The sequence below is a fragment of the Chlamydotis macqueenii genome, chromosome 9 (assembly GCF_036417535.1).
Source record: "Chlamydotis macqueenii isolate bChlMac1 chromosome 9, bChlMac1.mat, whole genome shotgun sequence".
In the NCBI taxonomy this organism is placed as follows: domain Eukaryota; kingdom Metazoa; phylum Chordata; class Aves; order Otidiformes; family Otididae; genus Chlamydotis; species Chlamydotis macqueenii.
In genome coordinates, this window is record NC_141564.1 from 11,270,557 (window position 1) to 11,295,425 (window position 24,869).

Sequence of the window (24,869 nt, forward strand, 5' to 3'; positions counted from 1 at the left end):
GGGCCCAGGGTGGACCAGCTGCTGGCCAGGGCTGAGCCAATTGGTGGCAGAATGTTCCATGATAAGGCCTCTGCGATAACATATTTAAGAAGGGGAAAAATAAAAAAATAAGAGAGGAAGAAGTGAAAAAGCTGAAATGGGGTGCAGAGAGGGGGAGGTGCGAACCTCGTGGGCTTTGCAGCCCTCACCTTCTGGCCTCCTGCTGGGTGGCCGTCTGGGCCCAACTGGGCCCGGCCTGGCTGTAAGAAGTGGAGACAAGATGAGAAGAGAACCTGAGAGGCATCTGCCTGAGCTGATTGTGAAGAATTTTTTGTGAGAGGAATGGCTGCAGATGCCAAGGTCATTGAAGAAGCAGGGGGAGGAGTAATGCTGCTCTGGGCAGAGATTCCCCTACAGCTTGTGGTGCAGCCCATGGTGGAGCAGGCTGTCCCCCTGCAGCCCATGGAGGCCCACGGAGGAGCAGAAATCCACCTGCAGCCTGTGGGGGACCCCACACTGGCGTAGGCGGATACTTGAAGGCGGCTGTGGCCCGTGGAGGGCCCAGGCAGCCGTTCTGGAGGGACTGCACCCCGTGGAAGAGATGACCCACACCGGAGCAGTTCATGAAGGACTGTGGCCCATGGGAGGGACCCCACAACAATGAAGCAGTGGCGTGAAGCGATCCATGATGAACCGACCGTAACCGCCATTCCCTGTTACCCTCTGTGCTGCTTCTGTCGGGGGAGGTGGTAGAGATAACGGTAAGCTCAGGAAGAGGGGTGGAGGGAGGTTATCTTGTTCTCTGTCTCATTATCCTGCTGTTTTTAGCAATAAATGAATAGTTTTCCCCAAGTTGAGTCTGTTTTGCCCATAACGGTACCTTTAAGGATTTCTCCCTGTCCTTATCTCAAACCTCGAGCCTTTTTTCTTTTATTCTCTCTCCCTATTGTCTCGGAGGTTGGGGGGAGTGAGAGAGAGACTGCGTAGTCTGGTTCCAGTGGGGGCTGAACTACGGCATCAATGAACAGGTACTGCTTTAATACATCCGCACCTTAAAATTTCCTGGGAAGATAAAATAATTTTCTCTCATAACAGATAAGCAAAAGAGACTTAGTAATCAGTAACCAAATTTCTCCAGGATGTCTATTAGTCCGTTCAGTTTCTCCCCGTCTTTCTTGTGGGCCCCCTTGAGGTACTCTGGTCTCCCCAGAGCCTTCTCTTCTCCAGGCGGAACAGCCCCAGCTCTCTCAGCCTGTCCTCGCAGGAGAGGTGCCCCAGCCCTCTGATCATCTCCATGGTCTCTGGACTCGCACAGGTTTAAGGACAGAAAGTAACAGAAGAGTGAGAAAAATGGTACATTAATCTAAGGGCAACCGGAAAAATGAGGTTTGAAGAAGAACACAACTAGAGTAGATGCTCCAACTCACAGCAGATGGCTGTGAAAGAAACTGAGGGAATGGTGTATGATTTGACCTTTCAATGTTTCAGCATGAGAAAAAGTGAATGATTGTTCTTTGGCTCTCTTCAATAATATTAAATCTATAAACGTTTCTTGTCTCCAGTGTCTGTGGAACACAATCACCCACAACTTGTATTTGATATTATTCTGAAAATGTTTAATAATTTTACAGTTTTGATTCTGATTTACACATACTCCTGAGAAAATTATAATAATTTAAGATTAGTGATGAACATATACATAAGAATAACTACATATTTATTCCATTATAATTTGTTTAAAAAAATATAAAAGTGATTCATAGCTTCAAAAATAGACATTTAACCTCCTTTTGGCTAACAATAATAGGATTTAACAATGGGCTTGAAAATACTAATGTTACAGATTTTTACAAGTTAGACAGCATACCTCTATAGCATACCTCTAACTACTTTTAATCTATCTATATTAGCCATGCCAGATAATATAGCTTTTGGTCTTTTAATAAAATTTTTAACAATTCAGCTACAAGCTAGATAGGAACCATCAGCTACAAAAATCCTGGATTTAAAAAAAATGGAGTACTGAAAGCCCATTTGCTTTTTATTTCATCTTAATTTAGTGCACAAAAATGTCATCACAGAGCTGGGTCAAGTGCTTCCTTAGAAAGTCAACCAAAAGGTGGTAACAGGCTAGTAATAAGAAAATATCCTTCTACACAATCAAGTTCATCACAACCCACCTCCCCCTCCCCAATCATGTTATGTTTCTTAGAAATGCCTAGGAAATCATCTGTGATATTAACATACCAAAGATTTTAAAGATCCGAAGGGAGGCGAGTTCCTCAGTAGAAAACCCATCATAGGAAGAACTCCCCATCTGTAGTACATGGTAGGATTCAAGCAGCTGGGCCACCCAAGGGCGGTCACTGAAGGGACACAAATGCTGCAGCTGGACTACAGCTGTCATAGGGATGATATGAAGGTTCATTATGGTGTGGTAATTAATCTAGCAGCACGGCGGTAACTGAAGTATATAAATACCATCACAAATTCCAGTTATGGGTTTTACTGCCCTGTTAATGTTAAGATTTTACAAATATGAATTAAAACATTTTAATTAATCTATAAATGTCAATTTCTACCAGTGCAGGGAGCGTTTCACTGCTTGTAGCCAGGCATCCATGGCAGGTTTGTATTCCTCCGAGTCCTTCTGGGGCTCAAAAACTGCTTCTATTTGTCTCAGCTTCTCTAGTTGTTCTTTGTCAGTCCAAAATCCTATAAACACAAAGTCCATTCTCAAGCTCAACTGAAAAGAGGTTATTTTTGAGTTGTTTTAATTTATTTGCAAGAGTTCCAAAGCAGAAACTCAGTAAGAAATCACGACAGCTTTTCTTTACTCAACCAACAACTTTCTCAGAGAGAAGCCTATTTTTAACATTGTTAAGCTCCTCTCCAATAGCACCCACTTGTTTGGAATCCCGACAACAGCACATCTGCTTAACTGGGACGGTTTCCACGGAATAGCTCTGGTACACTGAAGCTCCCTTAGGTTTCATCTGCACTGTGCATTCAGCAGCAGGTCCTCTCCATAAAGAAAACCCACAGAAACCAAGACTCGGCACTAGCTGCTTTCTGCTGACTTAAAAATTGCATAAATGGCAGAAAACAGCTGGTGTTATGTATTCAGATGAATCTGTGGTATTGAATCGTTCTTGTTTATTGAGGGCTGCAGCTTTCTTGCAGTTTTAATTGCTGATTAAGTCTTACCTGAGCATATAGTTTTTAACCTTACAGTTGCATTATTTATATACCAAACCAATGGAATTAAGTTAACAGCCACCTACAAAATATACTTCCATGAAGCAAAACCATTGACAGTTTGTAGTTTTAAGTCTGGTTAATTACAGCCATTCTGTGAGATCAGAGTTGGATTTTTTTTTCCTGTTAATAATTGATCTTTTACTTCAATTGTGTTAATTTCTGTTAAAACCTTAAAGAATTAAGACTCAGTTCACAGATGACAGGACACAGCTTCAGTATGAATGACATGGTTGCATGGCAGCACAGCAGCTTCCTTGTAATGTGATCCACCCCAACGAAGCACCGCTCCAGGCAGTGCAAATACGGGAAGGTAGGCAGTGTCCAGGTCAAGAAAGAGAGAGGCAGCAAAGAGAGGGTTCACCTCGTACTTCTCCAGTAGTATATCCTTCTAAATGTAAATGAATCTTACAAACATATGTGCAGATACTTTTCACATTAAACTATCACTATTCAATTATGTAAAACTAAACAAGCACGTAACTGCTCAGCAAATTGGGACGTTGTATTAGAAATACAACGATTTAGTCCTCGATTTAGTTTCTGTGTGACGTTATCATCTGTTTCTTTGGTCCATCAAATTCAAGTGCATGGGTACAAAGCACTATACAGAGAAACATAAACACTTCTTACCTTGGATTCTCATAAAAATGGCTAAAGCAATCCTTTGGGGAGTTTTTCCAATTATTTGAAGTTATGCCCTGTTTTTTTACGATTTTTTTCTCTGTATTAACAAACATGCATTATGAAAGGAAAACCAAAACCCTTATACATGTATACATACCTGATGCAAGGCCTGCTAGAAAAGCTGCACCAAGACTAGACATGTCTGCATTTGCAGGTTTTTCTATTTTTCTGTTAATTAAATCTGAAGTCATCTGCATGACAAAACTATTATTACTGACACCTCCATCAGCTCTGTAGGGAGAGGGTTAGAAGTAGTTTAAAAAAATGTGTTTAGTTCAAATGCTTATTGCCAACATTTCAGAAAACAACTTATAGGATTTGACACCTATGCATAAATCTTCCTGTCACTCATGCACAAACGCATTTCCATTTTATGGGTAAGTTTAGAGGCCAGCACAAGGTGCCTAGATAAAAAAAAAGAATGCCTGTAAACTGGGGGGGAATGGTAGACAGAGAGAGACATGGGACAGACATTATCAAAAGCTCTGAAAGCTCTGTCTTCTGAAACTACGTATCATCCTGGTTGAAATGTTAGAGTTTATAACAGAACCTTTACCTAGTTATCACCACAATGTGACAATGGTCAATTACATTAAACAAACCCTTTCAAGTGTTCTCAGATCTGGAGAAGTACCAAATCTTTATACTAGTTAGCTAAAATGCCTTCACAGTCACTTCTTTTTATAGGGAAGATGAGAATGAGGTTTCCATCTACGTATTTTCCTAATTGCATCACATTGGACAACCTTCTAATGGAGAAAAGTAGGCCTTATTAACATTGACCTTTAATCACCTGAGAGTGATTACTAGTGGTGCAAAGCAACCACCCTTGAGGCTCAGACAACTGGTGTGCCCAAACTAAGTACTTACTGAAATGTGCAATGTTGTTTTCCAGCAATGTGTAATTCAGCTAAATGTTGTGAAAAGAGATCACAGTTACCTCACTAAATTTGACTGGCTTCTTCAAAGACTGAAGCAAAACCAATGTCTTACCAACTGAATTGTAAAAGTATTCTTCCTCTTTCCCTCACAAATAGATCCAGTTTTAACTGACATCTTCAAAAAATATTCAGTCTGTGACAGACTCGGCACAAAAAATTCCAGTACCAAAGAATGATAAAAGTGTAGAATGACCTTTGTGGTAGGCATTGCTATGTGCATTCTAGTGCTACCTGAAAACATGAATATGCCTTTTTTTTTTTTTAAATAATTAGAGCAATTCATTACTCAGCTACTGACAATCACTAATGCCAATAGTTTAATTAAGAACCAGCCCTTCTGTGGGTAGACTCTACTGCCATTTAAGTTACATTAACATTTGACTTCGTAATAATATATTTCTCAGCAGAATTTTTACAGTAAGATAAAATGCATAAAGTTCACACCTATTTAAAATCAAACACCCATATATCAAATTTAAGTTACATGGAACTTACCGAACAGTTTGAAGAGGAACGCGTACCTTCTTCATAATGATATCATAAAGCTGCTTGTTTCTTTAAAAAAATATTTAGTTGAATTAAGCATTACATAGTCCATAAAGTGTTTCCAGTATCTACACAGTCAGAAAATAAAATACAGGGCAAAAAATGCCTCAGTTGTGTCAAAACTGTTGCAATAGCTAATAATTTTCCACAATGCATAAAACTTAAAAAAAAAAAAGGAAAGACTGAAACTGGTCTTTGTTACACATCATTATGAAGGCACACGTGTAGCGACATCACAGCCCATTCTACAGCAAGTCACTATAAAAGGTACATTCTTCCCACCTGAAATTGCAGATGGGTTTTTACAGACAAGATGTAATTGTTGATGTAACAAGTGGTTTAGACTGAGGAAAGCAGACTTACAAGGTGTTAATCGGAGTTTATCCAACTGTTCTTTAAAGGAAACATCTGAAGGCTGTAAGTTTGACTTGTTCTGAAATGGGTTCATTTAATGGGAGAAAATCTAAACACAAGAGCTCTCTACTCTTTTGTTAGTTAGGTATTTGAATGAGATGAGATTCCCAACATCTCCGATTTCAGGAGACGTATGCTGCAGTTCAGGAATTACTGCATCTCATGTTCCTCTTACAGTGCAGAAAAAAATGCATTAGAAGCAGTTGCAGTAATTCAGACTGTTACCTTCCTCCAGACACCCTTTCTGCCTCTTTGCAGGAGGTTATTACGCCCAAAGCAGAGCTGGTGACTACATGGAAGGAATCACATGAGTATTCCCTTACTGGCCACAGCTCAGGGTGAGCCAGGCTCAAACCATACCCAGCTTCAGTTCAAGGAACGCTGCCCGGGTCTGCAAGGCAGAACCAATCTGTTCCACAGTGAGCTACTGCTGTGAGACCGTCAGTGACTAGCAGGAATATCTTTAACCTTGACTGTTAGATCTGAAAGTCGTTGTCCATTCACATCTTTAAAGATGTTTAAGATGCCTGTTACTGTGTTCTATAAAACACTAAAAATTCAAACATTAGCCAAAGAGTTAATATAAAACTTCCAGCCTCAGGGATACTTTAAATATAGCTGGAGTCAGCTACAGCTTCTGACAAAACACTGCCAGGAAAGTGAGGACAGACTTTAAACAGAAAACACTTTTAGAACATACAGAAATTGATGTAATTTAAGAATACCTATGTGGTTACTTAATAACAAAAACTCTAAAACTCTGAACTAATAAATATATACGAGTTTATTTGTAAAGAGTTACCAAAAAAGAAAAAAAAAAAAAAAAAAAAAAAAGGAAAGCAGCTAGAACTCCTTTTCAATGTAACAGTAAGATCACTACAATTTAATTTGTGTTTTACAAACTGCAGAAGTCTATGTATCCATTTAACACTGCTGATCAAAATAAAAGCAAACATAAGAAAATATAAGCAAGATCATTAAGTAAGCAGTACCTGAAAGCCACAGATTCCAATATAGCTCGTACAAGATGGTTTCTGGTAGTGGAAGGTTTCAGCCCCATGAAAGAGGCATATAAATATGGGTCATTCACAGAAACCTGCAGAAAAGATTTCACCATGAGTTCAGTGAATTGTATTTGTAGGCTTTTGAGAAAGGAGTCAAAGAGTAAGAAAAAAATCACTTACGACAATTACAGGCAGCATAGTAAAAGGAGAAAATTGAAAACAATACGTAAGAGGTATATAGTGTTATTTTAGCTAACTCAGTGAACAGTTTAAATAGCTTCTTTCAACAGGAAAAAGGTTTAAGTGACTTCTTCCAAATCTGACATACTAAATAACGCTGAACTGTATGAATTCTCTTTAAAATACATATAGTGTACACTTTAAGCGTCTAGGACAGGGCACACTGATATTGCTACTCTCTAGCAAGATATCACATATATACTTTATTTTTTTTAAACACACTTCTGAACTGCTGAAAGGAAGATAAATTGACTTCTTTTAAAAGTAACACTGAAAAGGATGGTAATACTTTTTATTAGTTTATACTACAGCCTGTTTTCATTGACACAGATAAACAGAGTCCGACTAAAATTCTAATGGTCACTAAGTTGCCTTTTTTTGGCAGAAATACTGGAGAATTGATTGATGAGTCTCCTCTCCATTCCTCTGATGAACCTCATCACAAAATATTAGTTTGCTGGTCCATACCTGGTCTGCGACAGTGTTAAATCTTATTTTCACTGTAGATAGTAATTTTTAAATTGAAACAATATTTTCTATTTGAAATGTGATAAGTTAAGAAAATGCTAACTTATGTTTTTTTTTTTTTTAAAAGCACATATCAATACGTACATACAGTCAAAAAGAAAACTGGCATTTTGCAAAAGTTCCTAAATGGAAGAAAGTTCTGCATTACAGTAAAAGAAAATATTCTTCCCCCCCCCCCCCCCCCCCCCCCCCCCCCCCCCCATATACAAGTAACCTTCCCATTCTAAGAATGGAACCACTTGTCCAGCCCAGTAGCATAATTAAGATCCATGGCTTCCAAGTTTACAGATTTTCATATACAAGATAAACTAAAAAGCATAGACTCATATTCTACAAAATGGTGAGTACCTTGAAACAATTAATCATTAGGAAAAAAAAAGAAAAAAAAGTAGCAGTGCACAAATACGCATATAGCCCACTGAAGAGTCCTAAGTTTTTGCTGTTACTACCAACCACACCCTGGAAACCCTGTTTCTAGAGAATGAGGAAGACAAAAAATGATTAATGCACATATTCACTCAATTTCAGATACACTTTCACAAAGATGCTCCTCTCAGTGCACTGCATCACAGCAGTAGAATCCAGTAAGAAAGAAACTCTGCTCTTATTGCCTTAATACGGACAAGCAGAGAAACATTTTACTCTGTGCAGAAAATGAACATACGGGCTTCCTAAGAACCTTCCCCAGCCACTATCATTTTGAGGTCTAAGAAACATTACCATAATTTCTGTTAGCATCCAGCCAGTGAAGCTAAGCAGACACGTTACAGTCCCAGAAGTGTTCTGCTCTGTTCATGTCCCCTTTCATACCATTTAACCCACTCAGTTTCTAAGTTGATACAGATTCTGTTACTGTGAGTACCAGCTAAAGCATGTTCCACTAAAATAAGCAGGCCTTTTAAAAGGCAAAGAAATTCACATTGGTGAATACTATGAGTGGTAACTACAAGAGAAATCCAGTTTTCTAATTATAGCTTCTAAATTTGGACTGGAAATACCAGAATTGGGGAAAAAGAGACTGAATCAATGTTTATCAAGAAATAAGCTGAGGTTCCTTCTGGAGGCAGTATTAAGAAAGCATTTCTCCTGGACAGCAACACTGATTAGAAAAACAAAGTTTTGTGGAGATGTGGATATTTTCATGCTGGGAAACCCACTGTAGAAACAGCTATGCTGCTGAAAGTGTATCCTTAGTCCAACTATCTCATGTTGCTTAGGAAAGTGGCATAACTAGATGAAGAAGTTTTCGGGCTCCACACAGTCCCTAAGCTAACAATAGCTACGTTAGCAAAACCTGTTTATTTTCATTCTATATTAAGGTTTGTCTCAGAGCTCTGACTTGCAGCTCTGTCATATTTTGTAGTGCCAAATTACAAACTGTTACTACCAACTGTCAAATTCGTACTGGAAGCAATTGCTCTGTAGCTGAACAGGCAGTATGTCAGCTCCCCAGCTATCACAATTTGTCATTTAATGTACTGTATTAATGTAGTGTATTGACTGGAATCTCCATCAATTCCAAACTAGACTAATACGCTAGACTGAACTGCAGCATCAATATCACCCTTGTTGCTGCCTCTGCACAGCGACAGTAACTCACATCTGTAATGAAACTGAAGAGGGATCATGAATCAGAGGTGGAAAGGACAGACGTGAGGATACGTAAATCTCTAGCATAAATGGAAAGGAAGCAGAAAGAACCCAGAGCTTGTGACCCAGAGGGATCAAGTAATTGCAGGAAGTTCCTCAAACAGAGAGGAAGGTAAAAGCAAGCTACTGGGAAACTGAAGGGACTGAAGGGGAGAACAAATGCCAGAAACTCCTTACTATACACATTGTGCTCAGCAACAAGGTATAAACACTATTTTAAAGGGAAAAATCTAATTCAGATTCAAATCTGCATATCAAAGAAGTTTCTAAATATTACTGTCTTTGCTTTTCGTAACACCAGGACTTGCAATCTTACTCATATTTAGGTACGTTTTAAGTATTCTGAGGAATTGCAACTTGTATCTTGAAAAGAGGCAGAATAAAATGAATTATTTTAGACCAGTGCTTAGAAGTATTGTCTCAATGAAGGCTGAGCACGAGGCAGAAAAGCTATGGGATTGGCTTCTGTCTCTGCAGGCACTGCCTGAGTTACTGTGAGCAAGTCATTTAGTTCATCTCTCCCTCAGGTCTCCATCTGCAAAATGGAAGTAATTTTCCTATTTCATAGTGGTCTTCTCACAAGGAGGTAGTGTTTAAGCACTCTGATATGACAATGATTCTCATACATTTTGGTGAGGGACAGAGAATAAGAACCTGAGTAGTACAGAATAAATACTTGATAAGATGTGAATTGCTACACTTAAATTTGTAAAATGTTAACATTTTAACAGAGTTATTAAAATATATATTCTCAATTATATTAGTAATTTTACCTGAAAACCTGGAACAAAACAAACGCCTTGAGAATCAACAATACTCCGTGCCATTTTTTCTGTTTCATCTACATTGGTGAAAAGATCTGTAAAGATGCATAAGTCATATGCTTTTATTATTTACTTCAATAATATATTACTGACAGAAAAATCTAGACTTAGAATATTTCCTGTTGTAATATTCTCAAACTACATGTTCTAAGAGAAATGATCGCTTCTCCTGTACGTCATTTCCATCAGTCACATTAACAAAAAAGCCTATTCAGATGAACAGTAAATTCAAAAGGATCCTCTCGTATCTGTTATGCTATAGCCTTTTAACCTTCACATCCTGTAAGAGGTCATTAGTTTTCCAAACAGACATAAGTGGGAATTGAGAATGCTAACAATGCTAAATACCCTAAGCATGCTAAAATCCCAGATTTGCAAAACATAAAACATGTTTTTACCCTCAAAGATGTTGTTATTGTCAGCCCAAGCACCAAACAACTACAGAGAAAGGCCTTAATACCCACTATATTTTATCAGCACCTTTAATATTTTTACAAGTGACTAACACAAACATAAACAAGGTAGGTCCTAATATCACCTCTTTGATACACACTACTTTTATTCTCTGTCTAGCTGGATATGCCTCCTTTCACAACTCTACAGACAGCCCTCTTCAGCTCGTGGTCCACCTACACGCAGTTCTTGTACTAACACCCACCTTCCATAGTTTTCACTAATAATGTCTTTATGTGGCTACGTAACACATTTTACAGAAGACTAGAGGTCTCCTGTAAATGACAGCTACTGCTTTTTCTTGTTGAAAAAGTAAAGTCCCCTATCAAAGATAAATTAGGTAAATCTAGCTCAATTTATCTTCGAAAAAATCCATCTTCATAACTTACCAGGAGTTTCAGTTTACCTTTGTAACTTTCATACATTTGCTTAAAAGCTTTGGATTCTACTGTGCCCAGACTAAGAGGCCTAAATCTCACCTTTTCCTTCTTGTTGTATTTGCTATTACTGAACCTCTAAGTCAGGACAGAAAATGAAAAAATTAAGTAAGATTGACTTGAAATTCCACATACTACTATTTCAAAATTCTCAGAAGTGATCTGATCACAATAAAAGAAGCTCATTAAAGTAATTGCTGCAGAAATTCCTATTTCCAAACCTCTACCACTATTATATGTCTCATCTTCACGTTGAGCCTCACTACCTTTACTGAGGCCATTAGCTTACCTTCCCTTCTGTAGAGCAAAAGTTTTACCCTTCTCTTTATTAGTAAAGCTGATAAAAGTTTGATTTCTGCTTCTCTGCAATTGTATTTCCAGGAAATAAAGGTCTTGCTTATTAGAGAGTTTATAGCAGCATGCCTAATTTTTTTTATCTCCCTCTAAAACCACCCCAGTTTTTGCCTGTGGTAACAACTGCAGGTCATGTCCATTTCAATACTGCCTAGCTAAAAATCCTTTATACTATTGCTCTGCATATACCAATAAAATCCATTTAAAGTATGGTTAAGTTCCACACCAGGCTCAGTCAAATTCTGAATGATGAAGACTTGAGGATCAATCTCAGTCATCCTTAATCTTCAAGGGCATATACATGAGCATGTATATGCACATATGCACCAGAAGTTGACCAAAAAAAAAAAGAAAAAAAAGAAAAAAAAGAAAAAAAAAGGCAACATCATGAGGTTTGTCATGCTCAAGAGAAAGCAAATGAGGAGTAAAATGTTTCAGGAAAATGAAAGCCTCCATAGGTAGGAGGGTTTGAGAGGCAGAGTCTGAGGAGGAGATGGTTGTGCAAACCAAACTTCCTGCAGCAAACACACTCAGCAAAGAACCTACTGATGAGACTGTGAATTTTCCACTGTCCAAAACATGTAGGCTAGTTTCTTCAATTCTGACTAACAAAACCAAGCCCAGTAACATAACCCCATAAACCAGTTTCTTAAGTAATAATAAATTTTACCTTCTATAAAATTAAAGAACTACTTACTTATATCCTGAGCCCATTTTATGGCAGCGCCAACGTCTGACATACAGCCTTCAGTTAAGTAAACAACTTCTTCCCCAATCTTCCAACCAATCAGTGGATACAGATCTTAATTATTTTCCATGAAACAAAACAAAACACCTAGTTAAATTAAATGTTTCCAGAAAAAAAATATACAAGCACCCCCCACAGCAAACTGGTTTTTTATTTTTAAAGTAGTTTTTATTCAATTCCTTTGCAGAATTCAAGCTAAAAAGTCACTGATAGAGGTAAAAAGTATTCTTTAAAAATTTAGTGATGGAATTACAAGAGACTCGAACAACAGTTTGTTAAACCAAAGTCAACCTGAAAAAAAAAATCACTATAAAATTACAAAAAAAAAAAACCAACCCTCTTTAAGCTAAAGAGAAGATCTATTTGCACTTACCATCTCTTATCATTTTAAAAAAGTATATACTTAAAAATTTATCAATATTTTCCTATTTGTTTTCAATCCATCTAATTTCCCCCAATGGTTTCTAAAAAGTCAGAATTTACTTCCCCAAAACCTAAAACATGATGGCTGGCCTTTCAGACGGGAAGCACAAATATTAAATATACACACAGACACATAAACAAAAAAGGCAACACAAACTCAGAACAGATCCTACTCATAGAAGAGGATGAAAGTTATATACTACTTTATTTTTTTTTCAATATGCAATGCTTCCTCACACAGAAAACAAAAAAAGAAAACAAGTTTCATAATTTGCCCATCCTTGTCCCCAACAAAGGCTCCTGTCAGTTAACTACAGCATTTTACCTGTATGTTTGCCTAATATAAACAAACTACTCAAACTCATTACAAATATTTGGTGACATACTTGTCTATAACTACAGAAGATTAGCACATCCATGGGTTACATGATGGGATTTGCAGGAAGTTATGACTTCCACTAAGTAGTGCTGGCTTTGCAGTGACTCAAAATAATTCAATGACTTAGAATTTTTTTTCCCTTTTCTCTCAGAAGAAAGGCAGAAATGCACAGGGCAAACACTGTCAGTTTATTTGAAAACACAGTAAAGCATCTTTCAAAGATCTATCTGCTTGATGGTACTGTTAATTAGAAATAAACAGCCACTAATGAGGATGAACCAGATGATTTGTTCTCCCATTTGCCCCTCAACGCCAACATCCCCCTCAGACATGCTGAAACTACTTAAAACAGTCAGCGTGAACTCAGAAGACCTTCTTGTTTGATATCTGAATTAGGAAGAACATAGAACAAAAGTCCTGCAGAGTACTGCAGCTGGACAAATGGTTTTTCAGGTCACTTGATAAGAACTGAAACATTCAGCGGCCACAGCACTAAAAACTTCACACAACTCAAGTAAGTAACCCCTGGAGTGAAGAGAGCACCCAGACCTTACGGGACCCTGCTCAGGACTCGGAGATCATGGGTAATGCAACAAAGGTAAATGAGTCCCAGTAACTACAGGACTAGAAAAGCATCAGAAGCATCTACAGATTCTCCCTGCTTTCTCAAGGTGAATTTGCTGATATACAAGTGCCTCTCAGAAGCATCTGCAGTTTGCCTGCCTGTGTCCAAAAGAGTGGCATGGTAGTGCTAGTGCAATTGCAGAGATGTGCTTTGTGCTGGAGGCACTATGAATAGCTTGCACAAGGACACTGTAGGGATACATCTTGCAGTCTTAAACACATAAGTTAACTTGAAAGACTGACCACATCACATTTCATGCCCAGGGCACTGAGAAAGCTAGGTACTAATTTGTCCTACTAATCATACCACACAACAGCCAAAGAACACAGATGAATGATTTTAACATAAATAACAAGCTAAAGCAGTAAAAGTTTCACAGCACTGCCTTAAAGGTTTCAACTCCTATCAGATCACAACAGCCAAATATTTTCTTAAAAGAAAACAAAAATGGAAAAACCTTACAGAATGTTTTTGCTATTACGTTTCCACAGACTACACACATATGATTTCCTAAGTAGAAGTATCATTATAGTGACATCATTAATTAGCCTAAAAAGCATTTGCATTCATAAGGAATTTAATGTCTATGCTATTCAGTTCTGACACATCTCACATATTTGCCAAGGTCCCTCCAGACTTTAGCTGGTAAAAGTCTCATTAGCACACTGCTGTCCTCCTCCCCAGCCCCCTCCCTCCCATTTTAAATTGTAGGCTCCCCAAAATCAGTAACTCTTTAAAAATACGACAGATAGAGATCGTGCAGGCAGATTTACTTCATATCGTCTGTTGCTCTCTTGGCAAATAGCCATCTATGACAAATTAACGAGCTTGACAGACCACAAACATTCAGAATGACAGTTTTAAACACTGGAAACACACTGGGGAATCCATTTCTAGTATTTAAAAGAAAACTAATAATTGCTAATCCTGCATTATCTCACTGCAGGTACTTCAAAGCATAAGGGGCTCAGGAGGAGGAACTTACAGTGATCCACTGGGACATTTTGATGTGAGAAGCCAGAGGACCAATCCCCTCTTCTCCATTCCCGTACTGTATAATACTGCTATCAAGAAAAACAGGTGAAGGAAAAAAAAAAGAAAAAAAAAAAAAAAAAAAAAAGGAGGGATGCAGGTAGCAGACATAATTACTAGTGATGTTACTTAAATTCTCATCTTGAGAAGCACATTTCAGGATAACCACGATGTACATTTTTATTTAAAATTTTCCAGTTTTCTGTTTTGAAAACACTTTCAGGCTGTTTTTCTCCAGCTAAAGACAGAAGAAAAAGCACAGATAACCTGTTTTGTACCTTTTTGTACCCGCATCATTAACAGCTTTCAAGTAACATGAAACAATCTGAACTAAAAATTTCACTCTCTTACCTCTCTGTGATGCAAAGAGACGCTCTCCAGTATTCACATTCCAGAAACCACCTGTTCCCATCGTTAGTTTAACATCTCCTGGGTGAAAGCAGCATTCTCCAAACATAGCTGACTGCTGATCAGCTACCTGCCAGACCACCAAAACCAACATGGCAAGTAAGCTACCAATTACCAGCCTGCAAGGCTGCTGGATTTTAAAATATCATTGCAAACACTTCAGAGTTCTGAATACAAATAACTAGGCAGAAAGGAACTGAGCTTTAAGTGAGGACTCGTACACAATGTCTTAAATATTTACAGGCCATTTCAACAGTCAGAATCATTACTAGAATCAAATCACACCAGGTTTGGACACGATGTGAGTATCTGTAGTATTGCTTGCCACACTTTAAAATACTTTATGGAAACAAAATAAATACTTTATGATTTAGCATTTGACGAGGATAAACAGGGCATCTGCAATGCCAGAGAGCAGAACAGAGTAGCTTGGCTTTAACTCCTCTTCCCCCAAATGGAAAGCTGAAGTTTTGAGGTCTCACCTTCCTTTTTCCCTGCTACCCATCCTGTACCAAATTAATCCATGCTCAGTTTTTCAGCAACGATGATGGTTCTTAAATGCATTTACTTATCTTTGTGCATTGGTGAAACAGTACCTTTACAGATAAATTGAGTCTACAATTCTTGAAAAATATCAGGAGAAATTCACGTTAGCTAGATGACACTTTTTCCGTTTAGCTCAATTCAAGTAGATTTCTCTGCAAGTCATCACTTTGCAAAAATAATGGGTTTTTGTTATCCAAATCCTAACTACTGAGGCAAGAATATGTTATTCTCCACTTATTTTTAGTGAAACCTTTTATTTCTTTTTTTTTCACAAGTGGATTTATTAACAAACATTCTTACATTTGTGTAGAGTCTTACTGAAGTTGAGCCAGGATGACCCCATTGCACAACTTTATCTAAAACAAGTGATTGTAAGCCAGAGACAGACACGTTACCAGAGCTTAGAGCAGAACCCAGCTCTGTTAAGTCCTACATTCAGTGCTTAATCATGTGGTTATCTAAGTTTAATGGACCTCAGCTTCTAGAAATTCCTTCCTGTTCTGCTCTCCTCCCTTCCCTGTAAGGTTGTAAACGGAGTTTTTGGAGAAAAATTCAACAACCAATTCTACTGTAGTTAAGTCATAGTGAAAGAATAGAGAATGCTTAGTAAACAAGCAAGTATTAAATTAATGCTAGATAAAAATAATATAGGTATAAATATACAGATTTAAGTAAGAAAACATCTTTCACTCACCATGGCCATTATTGGAATAGGTACCCCAAATATTTCAGAGTCAGCTGATCCAAAGTTGAAGCTTAAAACAAAAGTCATGGAGCAACATCACAACACTAAATTGACCTTTTTGTTAAAATAAAATCTAGATATATAAGGCCCAGGTCTGCATCACATATGAAGGGTAATGCTACCAATTTATTTTAAAGAAAGCATTAAAACATCAAGAATCACGTCAAGAAATACTGATAGTAAAAATAAAGTTTTGGATGTAGTGTTAAAAAAGTATATCTACATATAATTTTTTTTTTTTTGGAGGGTATATCTGTATATTACTTGGCCTGTGCAGATTAAGTAGTATTTTTCTAAAGGCAATTAATTTAACAAGTATCATATTCTTTTGAATATGCCTTCATAGTTACCTTGTGTCTTTCACTGGAGGATAAACAGACATTGGAATGGAAAGTAAATTACTCAAAGTGGGGTTCCAACATTTCTGAAACAATATGGAAAAAGTAAAAATGTCAGGAACTCCTTCAGAAGCACAAGAAACAGCAATGACTTTTTTTTTTTGAATGTCACATACCGTAAAGGGTTCAAAAACACCTGTAGCACTGGCATTTGAGTAATCTGTAGCATACACAGAACCTACCATAAAAAAAAAAAAAAAAAGAGACAAAGATTTTAGATAATCAAATATTTAAGAGTAATTTTAAACATACTTTTTATTTAAACATCTCAGTGGCTCCCATGAAATATAAACTGATATCTATAGGCAAAGTCATAATGATACAACGAGCACACAAACTTTACCTGCCACCCATTATAATGTGTATGTATTAATTGTCTTATTCAGCCCTCACGGAGCTGGCTAGAAGAGAGCCAGTACTTTTGACAACATGTACAACATTGACTGCATCACTGCCTGTCATAACCTATCCAGCTGCTCAGGCATGAGCCCTCAGGACAGAAACTTGTAACTCTTCCACGTCTGTAACAATTCTCTGTTCTGCTTTGACAGGTACTTTTCTTCAATCAAGGCCAATTAGTTCTTGTAGTCCTCTTCAAATCTTAAATGCTTAAAAAGGTTGATTAAACTGGATAATTATCTCCCTTTATGACTACTTTTCCAGGCAGGTCCAAAGAATAATTAATGCAGAAGTTGGGTTGGTTTTTTTTTTTTTTAAAAAACAGTAAATATATTACAATATTCATCAATTATAAACAAGTACAAATTGTTTAAGAAGTATTTGAGTTCTGGGATATATTTACGACAATCATGAACATCATTACTTAGATCTGAGTATGTTTTATTAATATTTAAGAGGAACCATAACATTCACCTTTAGTCAATCTATACAGTAACCACGTGTCAACTGTTCCAAAGCAGCAGTTATTTTTTTTGGCAGCTTCTTCAGCCTAGGAACAAATATACATATAAAAAAAAGTATTTGCAACTGGGTACAATAGAGAGGAACATATTTCCTAATTCCTTTTCTCATTTTCTCTGTAGTTAATGATAATGTCCCCAAAAAACAAGTCTCTAATTGCCAATATTTGTTCTAAAAAGGGCGAGTCAGCTATATAAGTAACGTTATCCTACAGTTCATGCTCCTAACAGAGAGTAAGCACAATTTCTTACAGTTCCTGCTAAGGAAAGAAAAGCAACTGATCTTCTACTGCGGTGGCATGAGAGCGTTAAGAAGGGAAATTTTATAGTCACAATTATAACGGTGGTGAATAAAGAAAACAAATCCTGCATACTGAACTGAAATAAAAAATTAACAGAAATAGAAGAAATAAGTGTATATTAAAATATGGGCTTGAGAACAATAAAGACAGAGCCATTGTCCTGTGGTTTATAGTGTTTGTGAAGAGTTCAAAAATGGTATTTTCGTTTGGATTTTCTCCCCTTTAAAATAGGGCATTCACGTTTCATCTAATTTCTACTAACTCATATTGTGTACAACTACAGAATTCAGAAAAAGAACATACAAGCTAATTCACTCAAAGCATGACTGAATACATTATTCTCTGTAATTAAAAGCTTTTTGAGCTTCTGGGTTTGACAGTCACATACTTTAAGCACCAGTGCTTAAAATGTGGGAGAAAATTAATCTCACACTGAAAACTCAGCAGTTGCATAACCTTCAACTCTAATAATCCTCCAAATTCACACCTCACATTTTCAACAGGTCCAATCAAAACATGTCAGTAAAAAACTATACTTGACCCTCTCAATAGTTAGTTTTGTTATAGAAAATACCAGAAAACTGAAAAGATTTTGAGGTTTCTTTACACAGAGTAGAAAATGGATGATAACCATTTTCTTCAAAAATAATTTGAAAATTAAGATTGAAAATAAGATGACTAAAGTTATAAATACAACAGGAAGAAACAAGGAAAATGGTCAGGATTAGAGCAAAGACTACAGCAATAAATAGCTCAGTGCTCATTAGTCTATTAGATTATTCCAGCACAACTTGTTTCATGTCTATTTTCCAATTTACACTACAACAAAACGCAAAATAAATTGCAGTGCTTGATTGTTAACTATGATACTGTTTGTGAAACTGTAAACACTGGAGTAATGCAGAGTGGAAAGATAAGAGTGCCAACTGAAAATAAATACAATTGTCACGGAAAACTAGGTGCAAACACCACTAAACCAAAGTACAATTACTAATTGTGTAATTATATGAAGTGAAATAAGGCGATTTGATTATTTTACTACTACAGATTTCCAGAATCAGAGGAAGAAGTTGTATAAACATGAGCAGATATTTAGGTAGACAGGCTTTGAACACTAACGCAGATAAAAGCCCTTCATTCCGGTTCTTCTGAGGAAAAGAACACACAAGACAAAACTGACGAGGTTACATCCAACTGAAGTCACTAGCTGTTATTATGACTTAAGAAAACTATTCTTTGTCCCTTGCCAGCTTACCTCATGTATATTTTTAAAAACCCATGACAACTTCATAGAAGTTTGATGTGTTGAGAAAGTAAGAAAACTTGGTGCCAAATATCGATCATTCCCAGTCAAGAAATGAAGCACTGTAAAAATAACATGGATTACCTGTTTCAAAAGAAAACAGTTACTTAATTTTTAATCTCTCCCTTTAAAAGTTTCTGATCAATTATCTTTAAAGGATGACAACACAGATGAAAGCTGCTGACATGAGACTAGATTCAGAAAGCTATAATTCTGTTACAGAATCCTTACATAGGATTTCAACAGACAGTCTTCCCAAAACAAATACCACAGGGAAGAGCAGCTGCACTAAGCAAGTCTGTTCCACTGACTTCTGCTGGCACACTGCTAGGGACTGCTCTGCATTACAGACACAGGTCACCTATGTCAGCACTATGCATGTCGTGCTTGACAGCGTTACATACTGTTATTCCACTCAAAGTTCTTCTACAGTAGACAGGCTCAATCATGTTTTAATAGATTAACCAAAATTTAATAATTAATCAAGTTTTCATTCACAAAATAAATAAGTGGCAAACCCAGTAATTTAACTTCTTATTGTGAGTGTTCCAGTTGGTTTCCACTTATAGGAAAAGGAACTTCAGTTTTTCCACTTAGAGCAATTCTCTCTCGTCTACAGGTACGAAGCACAAGTCACAAGCAGCATAAAACGTATCTTCTATAGATAATCCAAGTGGAGAGTACATAAAAAAAACAAACAACCAAAACACCGCCAACCAAGAAATACCTACATCCAAAAATTATACTGTCGCAGTGTTAACATGCAACATTTTAATACAACAAAGAGACTAAAAAGTAACAAAATGTGTGCTAGACCTAGAGATATCTTTTCCCTTAATTAATTACCTTCAGGCTATCAGTACTGCATTTTTTTCTTGGTACTATTGTCCAAGCTAATCTTGCTCAGTTAAATGTTTTTAGGCCACAGTACGTTATATTAACATGTTAACAGGACGCTTGCAGTATTTCATATATCACCCTTACTCTTCATAAAAATTAAACAGTTCTAAAATGTCCAGGCAGTATCTAGCTTAGCACAGTTTTACCTTCAACAGAAGGGACTTATTCCATGAATTTACAAGTTCAGCACTTCTTAAGTCTTGCCAACTTATGAAATTATGAAAAGGTTTCCCTGTCCTCCTGAAAAACAGTATTTGAACATTCTGTTTTAAAACTACAGAACATAGACTGCCCCAAAAATTCAACATTATTCACTATTTCCAGTCAGGACACTTAACACTAGGTCAATTCCTAAAATAAGTGCATATCCTCCTGGTGGATTTGAGGAATTAGTAATAGGCAGGCAGACATTTTGAGTGTGAGACTCCTCACCAGAATTAAAAAATATGTATGTATTTGTCTCTTCTAAAGTACTAAGAGCAAAACAAAAAGGATATACGCTCATAGACCGTTCTGAACTGCTGTAAGGTGTGGCTGTGCAAACACAACAGAACAAGAGTGATTGATATTTGTCACTTTCAGGTTGTGACCTGATGGAATTCAGCATTTCTACAGTCTGCGTCTGTGAATACAAATTCATTTTAAACAACACACAATATACATACTTGTGCCATGTAATGAAAGTTCCTCTCTGCGTTGAGATGCCAAGACCAGCAATTTGCCTCATGTGAACTCCTGCAGCTGAAAACCAAAAAACAAACCACACACACACACACAAAAAAGCATTTATTTGAAGAAACAAACAAAAATACAACTTTTCCAATACAACTATAAAATCTATGGAATACTTAGGAAATTAATAATTTAAGAGAATACAGATGTCTACAGACCGGCCAACTAAGTGGCTACAGCAGTGAAGTTATCAGTGAACTCTGAGTGAGACCAACTGATTCCAAACCAGGTGAATAAATCTATGTATTTTACAAAAGCAGTTATGGCACACTGACACTTTCCACCTTCTGAAAGGCTTGTTGGTACGTGACTTGAACAATCCCAGAGACAGGCAGGCAGGCAGATTAAAATGTGCACTTCGCATGGATGAATGTGAATGAAAGCACGTACAGAAGGAGTAAGTACCTTCACAAACTTATGGAAAGAAATTATGGGGAGAAAAAAAAATACATTAAGAAATTTCATTTAAATGACAGACTATCAATTTTGTCCAAAGTACTGCTACTCTGAAGGGCTCTCAATCCTGCTACTTGAACAAATTGCAGGTTAAGTAGGTCCTGCTCATATATGTTCTTATGTTAACTTTCACATGCAAAGTTACTTATTTGTGCAAGCATACGCTGCAGACTCCACAACTCACAGCCTCTGAGTGACAATTACAGACGGGGTTTCATTGAGAAAGGGCATGTCTTGCTCTGCCGACCTCTACATGTGCTTCTGCACCTTCCCTCCTCCTGGTCCTTGCATTCACGCAGGCATCAAGGCTCTCAATCAGCTGAAAATTAAATCATTAAAGGCTCCCTGCTGCAAGTGCCTGCACAAGTGCAGCTGGTAGTGGGAGAGTACAGGAGGACCTGGGAGGGGGTGGCTCAAGAACAGCAGTGTTTGCTTTTCAGTAGTGGCTGGGCCTAAGCTGAAGGCAAAGCCACATCAGCACTGCCACAGCTCATGGCGGATTAGAGTGGCATGTCTTACTCCTCTCCATCTCCACAAGTTGCGCACTCCGACCACTTTTCCTGTGACAGCTATCATGCTCTCCGACCCCAATGAGAGTAGAGCTAACTTCCATTAAAGAGAAAAACACGACAGAAGACAAAGCACAGATACTTCTCAGCTCAGCCGGTAAGGTAAGCTGTCTCCTGGAAGGGCTGAACAAGTACCAGAGCGCGAGACAGGGGTGGGACCACACAGCCAGACCCAGTTTCCACCTTTAGGTCGTACTGAACTACATCAGCTCATCCACCTGCGCATGGGATCTCATGTTTTAGCTCCACAAGCCCTGTAAACTGAAGTGCTCCTGTGCCACCTTTCTGCTTCCAGTCATCCCTGCCCCTGGCACCACACCCTCTCTTGCGCTGGCAGAAATATTTTTTAAGTTTCGCTTGCATAAATAACCACACAGTGACTTGACTCAGGAAACTGCTCTGGACTTGAAGCAACTCTGTAGAAAGGAGGGTGGGACTGCTTCTTTTGACAGCAGTAAGGGCTTATGCTCATTTGTATTACACAGCCTCTTAAAAACGACTGGTTGACAGCGCATACAGCTTGGGCACAAGAAAAGCTTCCCTTTTAAAAAACAGCTGAAAAATCTTGCTTCCTCATTTGCCCCACAGAATGGGACCGGAGGAAGCTAGTAAGGTCTTGAGGGGTTGAAGTGGCATTGCTGTTCTTGTGACAGAACAGATGTGGCTGCTGAGGAAACAGAGCCCAAAAAAATCAGCTGCAGCTTACAGCTGGTAACAGTTGCTCTCCCTGTCCCTCAGGCTGCCTTCCAAAGAGACATGAGCAGTTTTGCCTTGAGCCAGAGGAACACTTGGAGACCAAACTGCAAGAAGGGCTGAACAGGAGCAACTGTAGGCATTTAAAGGAATGTGATGCACACACACATGGCAAAGAGACTGGGGCACTGTGAGAAAGGGAGCTGGAGTGCAACTGACAGGTCTGTGGCATCAGTGCGGCACAGACGGCAATCCACGCTGGATCACAGAATGCTGGAGCTGGTATAATGGGAAAGTTGGGGGAGCTGTAGAGAGTAAGCACACAGTTAGAGCAGAATCCAGGAAAGGCGAAAAAAATACCAACTTTAGAAGTCTGGCAGAAAAGGGAGTTGTGTGTTTTAGTGTGTGGAGTACTAGGAAATTTTAGGCTAAAGTACAAACAGAAAAGAACAATAATACATAAATCGGATGCTAAGAACTGTTTGTAGTTTGAATGGGGAAAGTGGGAATATCGGGTTGTAACGGAGGGAGCACAAGCACGCAGCATCCTTCCTTCATTGTCTCATACGTTCAGACCCACACAAAGCAGCAGCAGAATAGCCGGAAATCAGAGGAGGGAACAAGCCTACTCTCTGTTTGTGCACAGAAGCAGCTGGAGGAAGATGACAGACACTGGGGAAGGATACGTATACAAAACACTGGAGCAACAAGGCACTGTCACTGACATGTAAATTGAGTATGCATTCTGCTTCTGGTTCTACTTCAATCCTAATCTGCCCCACTGAAAGAAAAAAAACTTAACTGAGGCGTCCTGTTTTACATAATGACTGAATGACTTAAAGTACGTTGTAGACCTGTGTTTAATGATGAATTTTCAGTACTTTTAAAAAAGAAATTAAAATAACCTTATTATCTAATTAACTAGCTTTACTAATTTTGATGAATAATTAATTACCTTCTCAAACTTTACAAGCTATTACCTTGTACAGCCTCTTTTATTACACCAACAAACTGCCTCCACAGCACTTCAGGATCTAATTCAACCCAGCCAGGATGCGGATAAAGCGATTCCACCTGTTCATGAAAGACACACAGCGTTGTTACGAGCCCTAGCTCACAGAAACCAGTATTCTTGTGAAGGCTTGTGCAAATGCATTTGTGGGGGGTTTTGTTTGTTTGTTTTTAATTTTCTCAGTGTACTGCAAGAAAAGAAACAACAGTCTTTGTTGAAGCATGGCTGAAAGCGGGCGTGTGATCTCTAGAAGACCTCCTCAGTTCATCAGTTCAGAGGGAATAAAGAAGCTCAAACCCCTAGGAACAGGGGAGCTCATAACTGCTTTTGGGGCTCCAAACTGCAACCCAGTTTTCTCAGAGAGCCTTTTGGTTCCACTGCTGAACTTGGAGGTGGATGCCGCCCAGCAGCTTGCCAGCAGTGTGGCACAGGAGGCCGGGGATCAGTGAGAGGCAGGGTCAGCTCCAACAGAGGACGTCTCCTTCCATCTCCAAAAATCCATCAGACTTCTTACGCATCCCCTCGCTGCAATCTTTTCATCGTAATAGCTAACAATAAAAAAGTTAATTCTGGAGATCCGTCTTGATCCCAAAATCACGAGCCGTGCAAACCAAAAGCAGTCTGAAAGCCGTATTCCAAAGTTAACGCTTTTTTACACAGCCCGTTACACACCGGGACGTGTGTAAACGCAAGCCCTGCACAAGCCCGGCTATGCCGTACCAACAAAACCCGTTTTTTTTTTCGGAGAGAGATTACTCGGAAAGCGACTAAGGCGAAGGCAGAGGGAAAGGCGGGAGGCAGCGAACGCGGAGAGGTAACGGCGGCTCCTCCCGCGGGCTCCCAGCCGGACTCGCCCAGCCTGGCCCGAGGGCCTGGGGCAGCCGCCCCCGCCGCCCCGGCTGAGGGGATGCCCGCGCACCGGGGAAAGCCAGGGCGGGCGAGCGCCTGTGGACGCTCCCCACGCCGAGCCCCGACCGGACAACCCACCGCCTCCCGGGACCCGGAAACCCGCAGGCCAACACCACCCGGCGGAGAGCGGGCCCGGCCGACCCCGGCCGCCTCCGGCCACAGCTCCCGCGGCAAACACCGCCTCGGGCCGCCGCCCCCGCCCGCCCCGGAACGCCCCCGCCGCGGATTCACCTTCCTGCAGCTGGAGCCTCTGACTGCAGCCGCCCGGTCATAGATGTGGCACTTCACCACCGTGCTGCCCACGTCCACCCCCACCACGTACCGCGCGGGGGGGCCGCCGCCAACGCCGCTCTCCTGCTGCCCGCACGGCATCGCCCCCCGCGGCCCACGATCGCAGAGTGCGGCCGGGTGGCCACCGCCCGCCGGAAAACCGCCGTCCCGCCGTAGGGCGGGC

General features: G+C 39.2%; 1 protein-coding gene across 1 annotated transcript; it reads right to left on the bottom strand.

The window, feature by feature from the left end:
- Positions 1-1,574: 1,574 nt before the first annotated feature.
- Positions 1,575-24,830, bottom strand: GK5 (glycerol kinase 5). The gene is made up of 16 exons (XM_086755029.1): positions 24,647-24,830; positions 23,475-23,568; positions 20,710-20,785; positions 20,191-20,284; positions 19,097-19,228; positions 17,493-17,568; positions 16,736-16,797; positions 16,572-16,645; positions 16,171-16,231; positions 14,874-15,000; positions 12,013-12,117; positions 10,021-10,106; positions 6,818-6,921; positions 5,361-5,420; positions 4,022-4,155; positions 1,575-2,694 (listed from the first exon to the last, which is right to left on the bottom strand). The coding sequence occupies exons 1-16, from the start codon at positions 24,785-24,787 to the stop codon at positions 2,558-2,560; spliced, it is 1,563 nt and encodes a 520-aa protein (XP_086611155.1). The 5' UTR covers positions 24,788-24,830; the 3' UTR covers positions 1,575-2,557.
- Between the last annotated feature and the right edge of the window lie 39 nt (positions 24,831-24,869).